The 13,878-nt window shown below is 62.7% G+C and overlaps 1 protein-coding gene across 7 annotated transcripts in view; it reads left to right on the plus strand.

The window, feature by feature from the left end:
* The window catches only part of FCSK (fucose kinase), a 43,465-nt gene that overhangs the window by 20,204 nt on the left and 9,383 nt on the right, over positions 1-13,878 (plus strand). For all 7 annotated transcript variants that reach the window (XM_037877816.2, XM_037877815.2, XM_043526371.1 and 4 more), the window contains 10 exons: positions 592-689; positions 2,440-2,520; positions 4,939-5,058; positions 6,077-6,248; positions 7,307-7,434; positions 7,969-8,070; positions 9,128-9,298; positions 9,731-9,801; positions 11,066-11,430; positions 13,269-13,479. In XM_037877816.2, the coding sequence (XP_037733744.1) occupies positions 592-689; positions 2,440-2,520; positions 4,939-5,058; positions 6,077-6,248; positions 7,307-7,434; positions 7,969-8,070; positions 9,128-9,298; positions 9,731-9,801; positions 11,066-11,430; positions 13,269-13,479 (1,519 nt within the window). The remainder of the gene's footprint in view (positions 1-591; positions 690-2,439; positions 2,521-4,938; positions 5,059-6,076; positions 6,249-7,306; positions 7,435-7,968; positions 8,071-9,127; positions 9,299-9,730; positions 9,802-11,065; positions 11,431-13,268; positions 13,480-13,878) is intronic.

The following is a 13,878-nucleotide window of genomic DNA, read 5'->3' on the forward strand; positions in this document are numbered from 1 at the left end:
TACTGGTGTTAACAAAGGGGATCCCCCACATGGGGAAAGGCAAGTGACTCTGCCCCCTGGGAGAATCAGGGCAAGGCCGGGGCATGCAGGGTGGCAGCTCCCATGCACCCAGGCTGGGGCTCTCAGCTCAGTATGGTCTGCGTCCCCAGTGCACCCCTAGGCTGGGCTTGTCCTGCATCCCCTTCTCATCCAGCAAGCCTGGCTGCAAAGTGCCCAGGCTCAGGCCTGCCACTGCTGGGCGCCCAGACGCCCATGCAAGCCAGGGAGTGCTAGAAGTGCTCAGTGCCTCCAGGGTTGGCCAGCAAGCCCTGGAGAGGGGTTGGTGTTTCTGAGCACCGGTCTGGAAGCTGGGTGCCCGGCGGCCCCGCTGCACATGCCTGGGGTGCAGTCAGGGCACATGCATTGGGGAGCATCTATAGCGCCCAGAGCTCAACAAATGGCACTCGACCCCTCCAGCTAACATGGGAGCCTTGCTTCAGTGCCGCTCCCTTGGCGACGAGCCCCCAGTCCAGCCATGCCCATCCTGCCAGCCCCGCCTTGGGTGTGAGGTGCCCGGGCAAGGCGGCATTGGTGTCTGCTCCTCTCTCTCAGAGATCGACTGGGAAGGGTTCCAAGGTGCCAAAGTGATCTCCGTGCCGGGGAGCGTCTCGTATGCCAGAAACCACGGCATCTACCTTGCTGACCAGCAGGTACGCTGAGCCCAACACTTAAAGGGGCGCTGAGCCCCAGACAATGCGCTGGCCGTGCTCCCGCTCGCCCCTCTTAAAGGGGCGCCGTGCCCGGGGCAGTGCTGACCCCTCTCTTAAAGGGGCACCGAGCCTGGGGCAGCAGACTAGCCAAGTTCTGTTTGTCAGCGTTCACCTGGTGATCTCTTGCTCTGTGATCCCTCCTGCGCAGCGCCAGGAGCGGCTGGGTCGAGGGGCCCAGGACAGGGGGCCAGCCTGTCTGTTCCTAGGCCACAAGCAGTGGGGAGGGAGCTGTGATCTGCCTTCCCCTTTGCCCCTGCTGCCATGGGGGAGACTAGGCTGTCGGACAGCACGTGGCCTGCTGGAGCCACCACCGAGGGGTGGCACGGACTGGGGGGCAGTGCCACTGAAACGTTCTGCCCTGAGCTGCAGGAGGGCCCCTTGAGAAGCCCCTCGGGCTCCGTGGCCCGCTGAATTCCTGGCTCTGCTCTGTGCCTACCCCCCAGCTCAGTTAGTGCCAGCAGGGACAGAAGATGAGCTGGCGGTGTCAGGACCCTGCATCTAATGCCTTTCCCCTGAGGGCTGTCCTCCAGCATACCCCCTCTGGGCCCTGTCTCTTGGGGTCCGCACTCAGGGTCTGAGGCAGGAGGAGGGCTGGCCTGCCGCAGGGTTTTCCCATGGGGTTATCAGCTAATGTGGGTACCCCCTCCCCGACTCTGAGCCTTTCTGAATGGGGCTCTAAAGCAGCCGGGGGAGGTGGTGTGCCCATGGCTCGGTCCCTGGCTCTGCCCTTCAGCCAGGCACAGATTGCGCCCCCTGCTGCTTGCTAGCAGCCTGTGAGCTGAGCCAGCCACTGCCTGGCCCCCTCCAGCTCTGCCAGCTCCACAGCGGCTTCCCGTGCAGCCCTTGGGGAACAGCATCCCGAGCCCGCTTCTCTGCGGCTCCCCGAGGGCGCCCAGCCAGGATCGCATTCGGGCGCAGGCCTCTTGCCCACGCTCAGCAGTGAGTTCAGGACGTGCCTCGAAGCCTCGGCGGGCCTTGCCGGAGGGGGTGTGACACTGAGCCAGCGGGGAAGGCTCCATTCTCCATTGCCGATTCGATTCCCTAGGCCAGCCGGGTCCCCTGGCTCCTGCCATGGCATACGGGATGTGCTGAGAGGTCTGAGCAGGAGCCCTGGAGCTCTGGGATAGGCTCTGGGGAGCAGCACTCATGGGCACAGAGCAGGCCCGCGGGCAGAGCGAATGGGCTTCCAGGCATTCCCAGGCTCATGGGTACTGCAGGGAGATGGCAGGGCCAGCCAGATCTCCACTTAGATGCCTCAGTGCCACATCTGGGGTGGCACGATCCCCAGGCTGGCATGTGTGATGAGTTACCAGGATGCAGGATGGCAGCAGCACTCCAAGAAAGTAGGGACACGGACCTCCGAGTGAGCCAGCTACCCCACAGGGAACTGAAGCAGCTGGGTCCTGCCCACGGGGTGCTTTGGGGACTGGCATGCTAGGCCCACCCCTCCCCCTTAACAACCCTACTGTGTGTGGAGCCCATCTCTGATACACGGTACCCTGCCCCAGAGCTCGGGCTGCTCCCAGTATCGGGAGAGGTTGGGAGACAGATGGCCAGGCCTCTAGACTGGTGGCCCTCAAGGAGGCAGGATCCATTAGCCAGCCCTGGCCATTCCCTGGCTGCTTTGCTGAATTGCACAGGGCACCTGGGAGCTGCTGCCCGGAGCTAACGGGGCCCTTTCCTCTTGCAGGGGTTTGTGCGTGACATCATCTACCAAGGCCCGGAGGCCCGGATCCAGGAGTGCTCTGGGCCAGACGGGAAAGTGCCGCTGGTACGTCCCCTCCTTGGTTCATGAGGAGCTCGCACCAGGGCTGCAGACGGGGAGGAAGGGCTGTGTCACTCGGCCAGCTGAAGGGGTGTAGCTGGGGTGGGGGGTGCTGCGTGAAGCAGGATGTATTTGGGCTAACAAGCACAGCCAGATCCTGTTTGCCGTAGGGGTAATTACTGGACTCGTGCCTAGAGGCCTCAACCGAGATCAGGTCCTCGTACAAACACCCAGCGAGAGACAGTCCCTGCCCCGAAGCCCTTCCCACCTAACAAGACAAGGCAGACGTGGGGCAAACAGGCCCAGAGAGGGGCGGGGACGTGCCCAGGAGGTCAGTGGCAGAGCCAGGACTAGAACCCAGAGCAGGGCTTGATTCACTGTTTCGTTGCTGGCCCCCGCAGACAATGGCTGGTGAGGAGGAAGGAGAACAGCATCTAGCTCCTTTCACCGGTAGCCCTCCCAGCGCAGGGCTGTACCATGGTCCTCCTTTTACAGATGGGGAAACTGCGGCACAAGGCGGAGTGAAATGATTTGCCCCACAGCTAACAGCAGCTCTGGGACTAGAACCCAGGTCTTCCGTCCAGTGCTCCATCCACTGGGCCTGACTGTCCTCCCAGCTAGGGTACCTGGGCGACTCCTAGTTCCCGGGGATCCGACGCGATGGAGGGCGAGTGGGAAAGGCCTGCAATAGGGCGCCAGGGGCAGCTCCTGTTTACTAATGTGTTGGGACACTGAGTGCCAAGGCCAGTCAGAGGAGGAGGCTCTGAGGCAGGACTCCTGGGTTCTACTCCAGCCTCTGCCACTGACTTGCTGGGTGACCCTGGCTGAGTCACTCTGTTCCGGGCACAGCCTCCTGGGGTGGACAGGAGAGGCTAACACGCCGACACCTGCATGTGTTCCGCTCTCCATGCGAGTCACGGTGTGACGAGCCCCTGTGGAGAGAGATGCCGAGCGGGACACAGCTGCAGAGAGGGGCAGTGGCTTGCCCCGGGAGAGCTGGCACTCGGGCCTGTTGAGAAGTAACGGCCCAGCTGGAGGAACGGCTGGGGAGCTCTGCCGCTGGGTGTATTGGTGAAGCGGTTGGGTTCAGCCCTGCCCTGGTGGCTTTGTGAGGGTCAGACCAGTCGTGAATCTGGCCGGGCCTCGCAGACCTGGGCCTTAGCCGCAGAGGTCAGATCCAGCTCTGACCTTCCCTAGAGTCTGCTTCGGTCCTGCCCAGAGGAAATGCAGGGCTGTCCCTGGGCGAGCTCCCTGCTAATCCTGCTTCTGCTGCGGGAGACAGGACAGAGAGCCAGATGTTACAGGCCAGGGTACCATGCGGTGCCTGCTGCCTGACCTGAACGAGCCAGGCCACCCCAGAGCAGGGTGACCAGACAGCAAGGGTGAAAAATCAGGACAGGGCATGGGGGTAATAGAGGCCTGCATAAGACAAAGCCCCGAATATCGGGACTGACCCTATAAAATCGGGACATCTGGTCACTCTACCCCAGGGGGACACAGCACCAGCCCTTTTAGAGACAGTCTGCAGCCCAGACAGGGGAGCGACTGTGCTCTGGGCCTGGGGCAGGATCTACCCCACAGCCTCCTCCCAAGCTGAAGACACCATGGGCTTGTGCTGCCAAAACTGCCCCATGGGCCAAAGGGAAGTCGCCACCAGCAGGGCCAGATTAAGGCAGGCACTTTAAGGGCTGTAGCCCGGGGGCCTGTGGGGCCAGCTCCACGCACTGCCCCCGCCCCCAGCACTGTCTCCGCAGCTCCCGTTGGCTTGCGGATGCGGACAGCACACAGAGACACGATGTCCCCCTCCCTGCAGGGGCGTGCAGAGATGTGCCAGCAACCAGCCGCTTCCGGGAGTGGCGTGGGGCTATGGCAGGCAGGCAGCCTGCCTGAGCCCTGCTGTGCCACCGGCCGGGAGACACTTACCACAGGCAGCTCCCGGCCGGAGCCTGCACCCCACACCCCCTCCTGCACCCCAACCCCCTGCCCCAGGTCAGAACCCCCTCCTGCACCCAAACTCCCTCCCTGACCCTGCACCCCCTCCTGCACCCCAATCCTCTGCCCCAGCCCAGAGCTCCCTCCTGCACACAAACTCCTTCCCAGACCCCGCACCCCCTCCTCCACTCCAACCCCCTGCCCCAGCCCCCTCCTGCACCAAACTCCTTCCCAGGAAAAAGACTTGTATACAGGGGCCCCACAAAGCCTAATAGCCCCGGGCCCACAGGAGCGTTAATCTGGCCCTGGCCACCAGCCACCGCCGGCAGAAGGGTTTAGCATCGGTAACTCTAGGGGGTGACATAATCACACGCCAGTGGGCAGGCCTGAGTCTGCCTCCTAGAGGCAGCAGTGAGCCCCAGGGACACTCTACATGGCCCCCCAGGCGTGAATTGCGGTGACACCCCCACCCAGCCGGCTCTGTGATTTCAGGTGTGCGGGGTCGTCTTCTTCTCCTCGGAGACCGCAGAGCAGCTGCTGGCCACGCACGTCATCCCCCCTCTGGATGCCTGCACCTACCTGGGCCTGGATTCGGGGGCCCAGCCCATCCAGGTGATGCTCTCAGCCATTTGCCAGCTGAAGGGATCCCCTCGTTGTGCCATCTGGTGCCAGCCACAAGGAGGGCCACCGTCACCTCTCCATAGCTGTCTAAAGCAGTGCCAGGGCCATCAGCCCTTCCTTCCCCCCAGCAGATGGGTCTGTTGGCACAGGGGCAGTGGGAGGCCCTGGAACCACCATCACCAGGGGTTAAATCATCCCACGCTGGCGTCGGGTGACCAGCAGGAGGCACTCTGTGCGTGTGCAGGATCATGGCTGATCTTACCTCCCGCAACTCCCTGTGGTGCAGACCTCTCTGCACCCCACCCCCAGCCGAGCAGCAGGGTGTCCCCCGGACAGTCTGCCCTGCAGGGAGCCGGGTCTCCGGGAGTGCTGCGGAGGCAACACGCAGCTCTGGGGTCCCTTTTATCCCTGCACCCCAGAGCTCCAGAGAACCCCACCGTCCTGTGCTCCAGACCCCTGCAGCAGTACGAGCTCCCCCTGCCATGTTCTCCCCACAAGGCTGCCCCATAGGACTGTCCTGAGGAAAGTTTGACAGCCCCCTACCCTTGCCCTCCATCCTGCCATGCCTGGGGCTGAGGACAGAAGTCATCCTACTCGCCCTGCAGCCCTCTTTGCCCAGGGAGGGGCAGGGCAGAGCAGAGAGATGCCTGCTGTCTGTGCCAGCCATCTTACTCCAGTCAGCTCCCGAACCATCTGGTGCCAGCTTCTCTTGCCATTCCAAAGGCCAGGTGCTGCTCTGTCCCAAACCCTGCTCATTGGCACAGCCTCAGGGTCTGTCACCCCTTTTCTTTTGTCCTCCCTTGGAATCCCCCACCCCAGGAGGCCTGCCCCTCCCTGGCACCCCTCCCCCCAGTCCTGTCATCGCTGGATCCAGTGTGAATCCCACCCAGTGTAGACACACAGCAGTCACAGTCTCCAGCCCCGTGTGTGTCAGGGCTGGAGGGCACAGCTCGGCAGGGCTGGGGGGGTTGCTCGTACTGAGCGTTTCCCATTCTCTGCCTCCCCCCAGCTGTCCCTGTTCTTTGACATCGTGCTCTGCATGGCCGGCGGGGTGACCGAGGAGGACTTTGTGACCGGCAGGACCCGGGAGGTGGGCAGCGGCCATGCCAAGGCAGCAATGGCCCTGAGGAGTGCCCGCTCCGTGCTGTGGAAGGCCCTCCATGCCATCCCTCTCAGCATGGGTGAGTGCGACCGCCCCGAGCGCTGTCCCAGCTCCTCGTGCCGGCCCACTCTGGCTAGAGCTCTCTGGGGCCTTGGTAGCCACCCAGTGTCCCAGCAGATGTTCCTTGGCTGGTATCTTGCCAAGGAATTGGGGAAGATCTCTAAAGACACCGGCGGCCTGTTTCCTCCCCAGCCATTCCTCTGAGGATTGTTGTAAGCAAGGCAGGTTTAGTCCTGGTCGGTGTGTGGAGAGGAGGCCTCAAACGAGCCACCACAGTGGAGCTGGCAACTGTGCTTATTAGAAACAGGACATGGCTGGTCCAAAAAACTCTGCTGATGCTGGGGAGATGCAGGCCGTCAAGGGGAACTTTGTTAGTATAGAGAGGATTGTTGGCACGTTTCCCTGTCAGTCCGGAGTCAATGCCCCGGCATCGTGATAGGGGGCGCTGGGCCACAGGGCAGTGGGGGTGGCGCTGTGCCCTGAGTGCATGCCCCGGCAGCATGTCGTTGGGGTCGCCAGCCACCTTTCTGTAAGTAAGAGCAGGGCCCTGGCCTGCCAGGGGTCATTAAAGGAGCCTCAGCAGGGTAAGCAAGAACTGGCTGCTTGGCTTGTATAACTTCAGAGCCTCGTCATCTAACCCACTGGGGTGCTTCCAAGAGCCCCAGCGGGGCTGGGGGCACTAGGGGCTGCGCCCGTCCCTGCCGTGCCCCGGCTGGCTGCTGCGCAGAGGTGTTTGGTGAGCATCAGCCGCCAATCACAGCCAGGTGCCAGGGCCGATCCCTTCGGTCTCCCGCTGGGCGAGGCCCTCCCTGCGCTCCGGCCTGGGTTCAGTCCAGCACCCACCACCCCACTCCTCCAGTAGACGCTGCACCCTGCTGAGTGGTGCCCGGATCATGGCGCCCAGAGGGGAGGTGATGGCCCCCTGCCGGACACAGAGTGCTCCTACCCCTCCCCTCCCATCCCCAGCCAGATGGACCCCTGGCGCCTGCCAGGCCCCCTCCCTTGCAGCCTGGCTGCCACCCCAGAGAGCTGCTGGCAGTGCATTAACGGTGTTGCCTCTCTCCTGTTTCCTGGCAGCGTGTATACCTGATGGTTGCTATGACTACATGACAATGGCCGCTAGCGACCACATCCACAACCTGACACTTCGCACCAGCTCCGTCAGCACCCTTTCCTTCCGGAAAGTAGCGCATTCCCACGTAGCTGTAGGTACTTCCCTGCCCAGCCCCCCACTTGCCCCTCCCCCTGGCATCTCCTTTCCTGCCCCCGCTGCCCTGGGGCACCAGTGGCATCTGGGCCACGTCACCTGGCCCTGCTCTGAGACAGCAGAGCGGGAAGACTCCAGCACTGTCTACACTACTACCCCATCCCTGTGGGAGAGGCAGTGTAGCCTACTGGGTGAGACACTAGCCTGCAGGTCGGGAGACCTGGGCTGTGTTCCCAGCCTGGTCTTGGACCTGCTGGGTAACCTTGGACATGTCATTGTCCTTTGCTGGGCCTCAGTTTCCCCTCCCCTTCTTGTGTCTGTGTTGGCTGCTGTCAGCTGTTTGGCACAGGGCTGTATCTGCTTGGAGCCTAGGACAACGGGGCCTCTGGTGCTCCCCTAACCCTCCATCAGTGCCACCTCCATGCGGAACCTTCAGCGAGTGCTCAGTACCCCTCCCCAGCCCCCTTTCTGCCCTCTGCCCCGCCAGGCTCCTCTCCCCGCTCCTGACCGCTGGTTCCTTCTGTTCCCGCAGCAGCCCCATCTCCTGGAGGACGGCTGCACCGTCACCAACAGCCTGCTGGAAGGAGCCGTGCGGGTGGAGCCTGGAAGCGTTCTCCAGCACTGCCACCTGCAGGTACAGCTCCCTCCCCGCCCCGCTCACTCGGCTGGCTCCCTGGGGGTCAGGCACTTCCCAGGCATGGGGCTGGATCGCCCTATGGCTTTGGGCTCTCGCTCTAACCCAGTCTGGGACCTGGCTGCTGGGGCTCCCTCTCTCTGCATGCTCAGGCCCATGTAGCATATTCCCCCCAGGGACCTGGGCAGGAGTGTGTCCTACTCCTTCCCCCCACCCCCACCCTGGTTTTATCTTAATCTGTTTGGGGCCTCCAGCTCTTCCCCAGCCCCAGGGTCTGTCTGCACTGCAGTCAGAGGGGGGCTGCAGCGCGTGGCGCAAACTAGCTCCAGTCACACTAGCAGCGTGGAGCGGATGAGCCCGCCCGAGCACTGGGGACGTACTCGCGTGGCCAGTCCCTACTGCCTCGGCTTCAGCGCTAGTGTCGTGTGAATTCGCGGGCTCTGCCCTGGCTTGGGTACGTCTGCACCCCTCGGACGGCAGCACAATCACTCCCAGCCAGCTCCATGCCCGGGCGTTTTCCACAGCAGGAATTTTCCCCTTATTTTCATTCTGTTCCTTCTAGTTCTACCCCTGCTGCCCCTCAGGACAACCCTGCCTGGCGTCCACACTCTTTGCGGACTGGTAGCCTGATCTCACGCCCTACCCCTCATAGCCGTCTCTTCCCCCAGTCTCTTCAGCACACCCGTCCCAGCTCCAGCCCCTGCTCCTCTCCCAATTCGTGACCTTGTGGCCAGGAGCTCTAGGCAGTGAATGCAGGACTCCAGCAATATCCCCCATTGCTAGATTTTACCAGTGACCATCTCTGTTTCCCCCCTGCCCTCCCCACCCCCAGCCTTGCCACTATTCAAAGCACGGCTGTATGGTACGTGGAATTTAAAGGCTTTCTGAGCCTTCAGGTCCCTCTGGGGGTCCCGGGTGCAGGAGGGCGCCCAGAGACAGCCATGATGGGCTGGTTGTGACTAGATTAGAGGGAGGGGCTTCCCAGAGCTCTGATGGGGGTGGGGATCTCCGGCACTGCCCCTCGTTTCTGGAGCGGCCCATTTTGTCGCCCTCACAGGGACCCTTGCAGATAGGCTCTGGCTGCCTCCTCACGGGGCTGGACGTCTCCTCCTCGCCTGCCCTGCAGCGCTGGCAGCTGTGCGATGTGGTCCTGCAGGGGCACACCATCCGGCTGCAGGACATGCTGCGCCAGGTGTTCACCCTGACTGGGCGCCACGACGACTGGCAGGTGCTGTCTGAGACCGGGCTGGGGGGTTGTCCGGGAGAACCAGTGGATAGAGCTCAGAGGATCGCGTGACCTCCCTAGTGAACAGTCACACCTACGGGCTGCCCACCATGTGTGATTGCCCCAATGCGGGGCTCTGGCTACCCACTGGACTGGGGGCCCTGATGGTGGTGCCTGGGGGGAGGAATGTTCCCCTATGGGGGTGTGGAGGGGACCATCTGCCAAGGAAATGGGGTACAGGGAGCCACCCCTGCCGACCAAGTGCTCTGTGGAAGGAGCAGAGGCCAGGGACGCTGCCCTGCCTCCCTGAGAGCCAGTGAGGGGTTAACATAGGGCCTGCCGCCAGGAGAGGGCAGAGATCAACCCACAGTGGTGGTGCAAGTCCTGTCCCCTTCTAGCCCCAGTTCTCGCTGTCTCCTCTCTCCCGCTTCACAGAGCCCTGCCGGGGCGGCCAGCACCTACCTGAACGTGCCCTGGGCTGAGTTCTTCCACAGGACAGGGATACGGTACGTGCCAAAGGGGCTGGGCAGAGAAGGGTCCTGGATAGGGCGCAAAGTGAGCCGAGAGCGACTGCTTTCCTCCCCTGCATTGCGCCCTGGTCTCTGCTTGGCTGAGACCTGGGAAACTCACTCTGTTATGCTGCCTGGAAACGTCTCGGTGCAAATGGAAAGGGGCGGAGAGGAGCTGCCTGACGCACTGACCTCCAGAGTGCTGTGCCAACTCCTGGGGGGCCCAGTGGGATAGAGTGAGGCCTACATGAGGCCAGCACCCTAAAGCAACCTGTCCTGCAAGAGGCTGGGATGACATCGCTGGGAGCTTCCCCACATAACCAGCACATGTATCTACAGTGCCTCCTGCTGGGAGAGGCTGGCAGGGCAGGAGCTGTGAGCCCCTGGCAGCTGGTCTCCTGAGTGCATTTCCCTCCAGCTGGCCGAGGAAGAGGCTACAGTGGTTCTGCTGGCTCCTGCTTTCAGTCTGGGTGGAGGAGGCTCCATCCCAGCTGTGCAGAGTGGGGGCAGGGCGGTGCAGCGGCTATCCTCCAAAACTTGCCGCCAGTGATCCTGAGCATGGGGCTGTCCAGCCGTTGAGAAGTCAGCAGAGATGCTGAGGAGATGGTATGATGGGATAACATGATTTTGGTAATTAATTGATCTTTAAATATTCAGGGTAAATAGGCCCAATGGCCTGTGATGGGATGTTAGATGGGGTGGGATCTGAGTTACCCAGGAAAGAATTTTCTGTAGTATCTGGCCGGTGAGTCTTGCCCACATGCTCAGGGTTCAGCTGATCGCCCTATTTGGGGTTGGGAAGGAATTTTCCTCCAGGGCAGATTGGAAGAGGCCCTGGGGATTTTTCGCCTTCCTCTACAGCATGGGGCACGGGTCACTGGCTGGAGGATTCTCTGCTCCTTGAAGTCTTTAAACCACGATTTGAGGACTTCAATAGCTCAGACGTAGGTGAGAGGTTTTTCGCAGGAGTGGATGGGTAAGATTCTGTGGCCTGCGTTGTGCAGGAGGTCGGACTAGATGATCATAATGGTCCCTTCTGACCTTAGTATCTATGAGAGCTGGCAGCGGGCAGGAGCTCCCCTCTCCCCGTGCCCTAGGGAGGTGAAGGCCCTCTCAGGATCGGCTTTCCCTGGGGCAGAAATGAGGCTCTCTTTGTAGGTAGGGAGGTCAGAGGGGCAGGTGCCTGCTGCCCAGGCCTCCTGCCCCCATTGCACATGGCCGCGTGGTGCCCGCTCTCTGAGGCTGTTTCTCACTCCGGCAGGGAGGGGGATATCTGGGGCTCCGACGTCCCCCAGAGGAGCCGCTTCCTGCTGAACGCCCGCCTCTTCCCCATTCTGCACGCGGCTGAGCCCGTGGGGGTCCAGGACGTCCTGTGGTTCCTGGGCTCCCAGGAGGGCAAGGGGCTGGGGCGGTGGCGAGCCTCGTGGCGCATGTCCTGGGAGCAGCTGCTGATGTGCCTAGACCAGGAGGCGGAGCTGGTGTCCCGCCGGGCGCTCTTCTTCCACCAGGCACAGGGCAAGCTACGCAGGGTGCTGCTGGAGCACAGGGACTGCAGCCTCCTGCCCCTGATCCGCAGCGCCGTCAACGAGGGCTACCAGGAGGCCGTGCTGAGCACTCTGGACCAGGGTGAGAGCAGGGCAGGGCGGCTGCCTGTGACCTTCGTGTCACCCACACGTGCTGTTCTGGGGTGTCAGGATGCAGACTCCAGCACTGTGGTGATTTAGCCCCTGTGCAGGCCCACGAGTGCTGGTGGATTTGGGCACTGGTGGGGACCCGTGAACACGGCTGGCCACTCTCCCTTGCTAAGCAGGCTGGGCAGTCCTTACAGCAGCCAGGGGCTATTCAGTGGGATGTCAGCCCAGAGGCCTGCCAGTTTCCATCTTTGGGGATCACATTGTGCCCTGCTGAGTTCCTCCTGCTGTCTTTGCAGTTGGTGACAGGCAGGGCCGGCTCTAGGATGTTTGCCGCCCCAAGCAAAACCATTTTTGGCCGCCCCCGCTTTTTTTTCCTACCCCCCTGCCCCCGGCTCCGCCCCAACTCCACCCCTTCCCAACCCCGTCCCCAAATCCCCGTCCCCGCCTCCTCCCCCAGGCGTGCTGCAGTTCCCCCCAGCCATTGCTTCCTGCGGCTCCCCCCACCCCCCAAACCCCTTGCCCTAGCTCATCTCTGCTCTGCCTGCTCCCCTGAGCATGCCACCACTCCGCTTCTCCCCCTCCCTCTCAGGCGAGGGAGAGGCAGCCCGTTCAGGGGAGCAGGCAGAGTGGAGGTGAGCCGGGGGGTGGAGGGGGGGCGCACAGGAAGTAACGGGGGGGTAGAGGAACCACTCCCCGCCCCAGCTCGCCTCCGCTCCACCACCACCGCCTCCCTCGAGCGCACTGCCGCTCGGCTTCTCCTCCCTCCCTCCCTCCCAGGCTTGCCACGCGAAGCAGCTGTTTCGCGCGCGGCAAGCCTGGGAGGGAGGGGGAAGAGGTGGAGGCGAGCTGGGGCAGCGGGGGCACATTTCTAGGGGCGGCATGGCAGGCGCCGGAATGCCGCCCCAAGAAATGTCGCCCCAAGCACCTGCTTGTTTTGCTGGTGCCTAGAGCCGGCCATGGCTAGAGGGCGTCCTTCATCCCCTGTGTGACGCCGGGTCCCAAAGTGCCGTACAAACCCAAACAGCTGTACGGACTGTACCACAGTCCCTTACCCCTTCCCCACCGTGCACTCACCTCTGGAGAGGAACATGGCCACTTTGAACATCCCACAGGCATGTGGCTTACGGAGGCTGCCAGAGGGCAGAGTTTCCTCCCATTCTCACGAGCGAAGCCATGTGGAAGCCAAAGCCTGAGCGCGCTTTCTGTTGTGGGACACAGCGGGTTTCCAGCAACCCTGGCCAGTGGCCATGAGGAGGTGGAGCATGTTGGTTAACAACATACAAATAAGTAGCGCCAAGCAACTCTCTTCTGCCTGACTTGCCAGGCCCTGCAGGCTTTGGAGAGTGGAGCTACCAGAGCCTAGGTTCAGTAGGCCACAACCCATTCTAGGTGTGCCGCAGGAAGGTGCCGGCTTGAGTGCCTGGGCGCATGAAGCCCTCTATCTCCAGAACAGGCCCTGCACTGGCATTGGCAGTGCCAGCTTCTGTCGGCTGCCCCCGCCCAGTGCCCCCCCCTTGATTAGCGTGAGGGAAGGACTTCGCGCTCCATGGAGATAGTCAATGAGGGAGCTGATGATGATGGGTTATGGGATGTGGGTACTGGGCTGAGAACCAGCAAACTCATTCCACTCAGGGACCACGGGGGCATGCTCTGGTTCTGGACAACTGTAGATAAGTGGCTGGAAGGGCTTAGGGGGCAGAGGAAGAAGGTAACCTGCGTGCTAGATGAGGAGGGATGAAATCCTCCCATGGGCAGCGGCCCTCTAAGGCTCCAGCCTGCTGGGCTGTGGCTGGCTGCTGCTCTGATGGCTTCCCTTTCCTTCCTTCACAGTGGCATCTGTTGCCGCTGACCCTGGGGTGGCAGCCCGGGCTCTCGCCTGCATCGCCGACGTGCTGGGCTGCATGGCCAAAGGGGACGGGGGCTTGCGGAGCGGGCCGGCCGCCAACCAGGAGTGGGCCCCGGCCTTCCAGCAGCTGGAGAGAGGCAACATCGCTGAGGGAGTGAAGGAGCTCGCCAAAGAGAGGAGGGAATGGCTGGGCAGGTACAGGGCCCTTGGTGCCCGGGGGCCAGCAGGGGTGGCAAAGATGTTGTGATGAGGGCTGTGGTGCTGGGCTCGCCCTGCTGAACGGACAGAGGTTCCCATTGCGCCTCGTTTCCGGCCCTGTCTCATGGCCTTTCTGCAGCAAGCAGCGTGGTTTGCTGTGAGGTCCCAGGGCTGTCAGCTGACAGACTGGCCTGATCCCCACCTCTAGGTGGGGGACCGATGGCCCCTCCCCACCAGCAGCTTGGGCCCCTGGTCCTGCTGGAAACCCATAAACTCCCCAGCTGCTGCTGGGCATGACCCCGTGTCTCTGCAGGGGGCTTTGTGCTGGGCTGGCTGATGTTCCAGGCATCTCCCATCTCCGCAGCCCTGGACTGCGGCTGGGAGATTGGCTAAGGC

This window comes from Chelonia mydas, chromosome 12 (genome assembly GCF_015237465.2).
Source record: "Chelonia mydas isolate rCheMyd1 chromosome 12, rCheMyd1.pri.v2, whole genome shotgun sequence".
Classification (NCBI taxonomy): Eukaryota; Metazoa; Chordata; order Testudines; family Cheloniidae; genus Chelonia; species Chelonia mydas.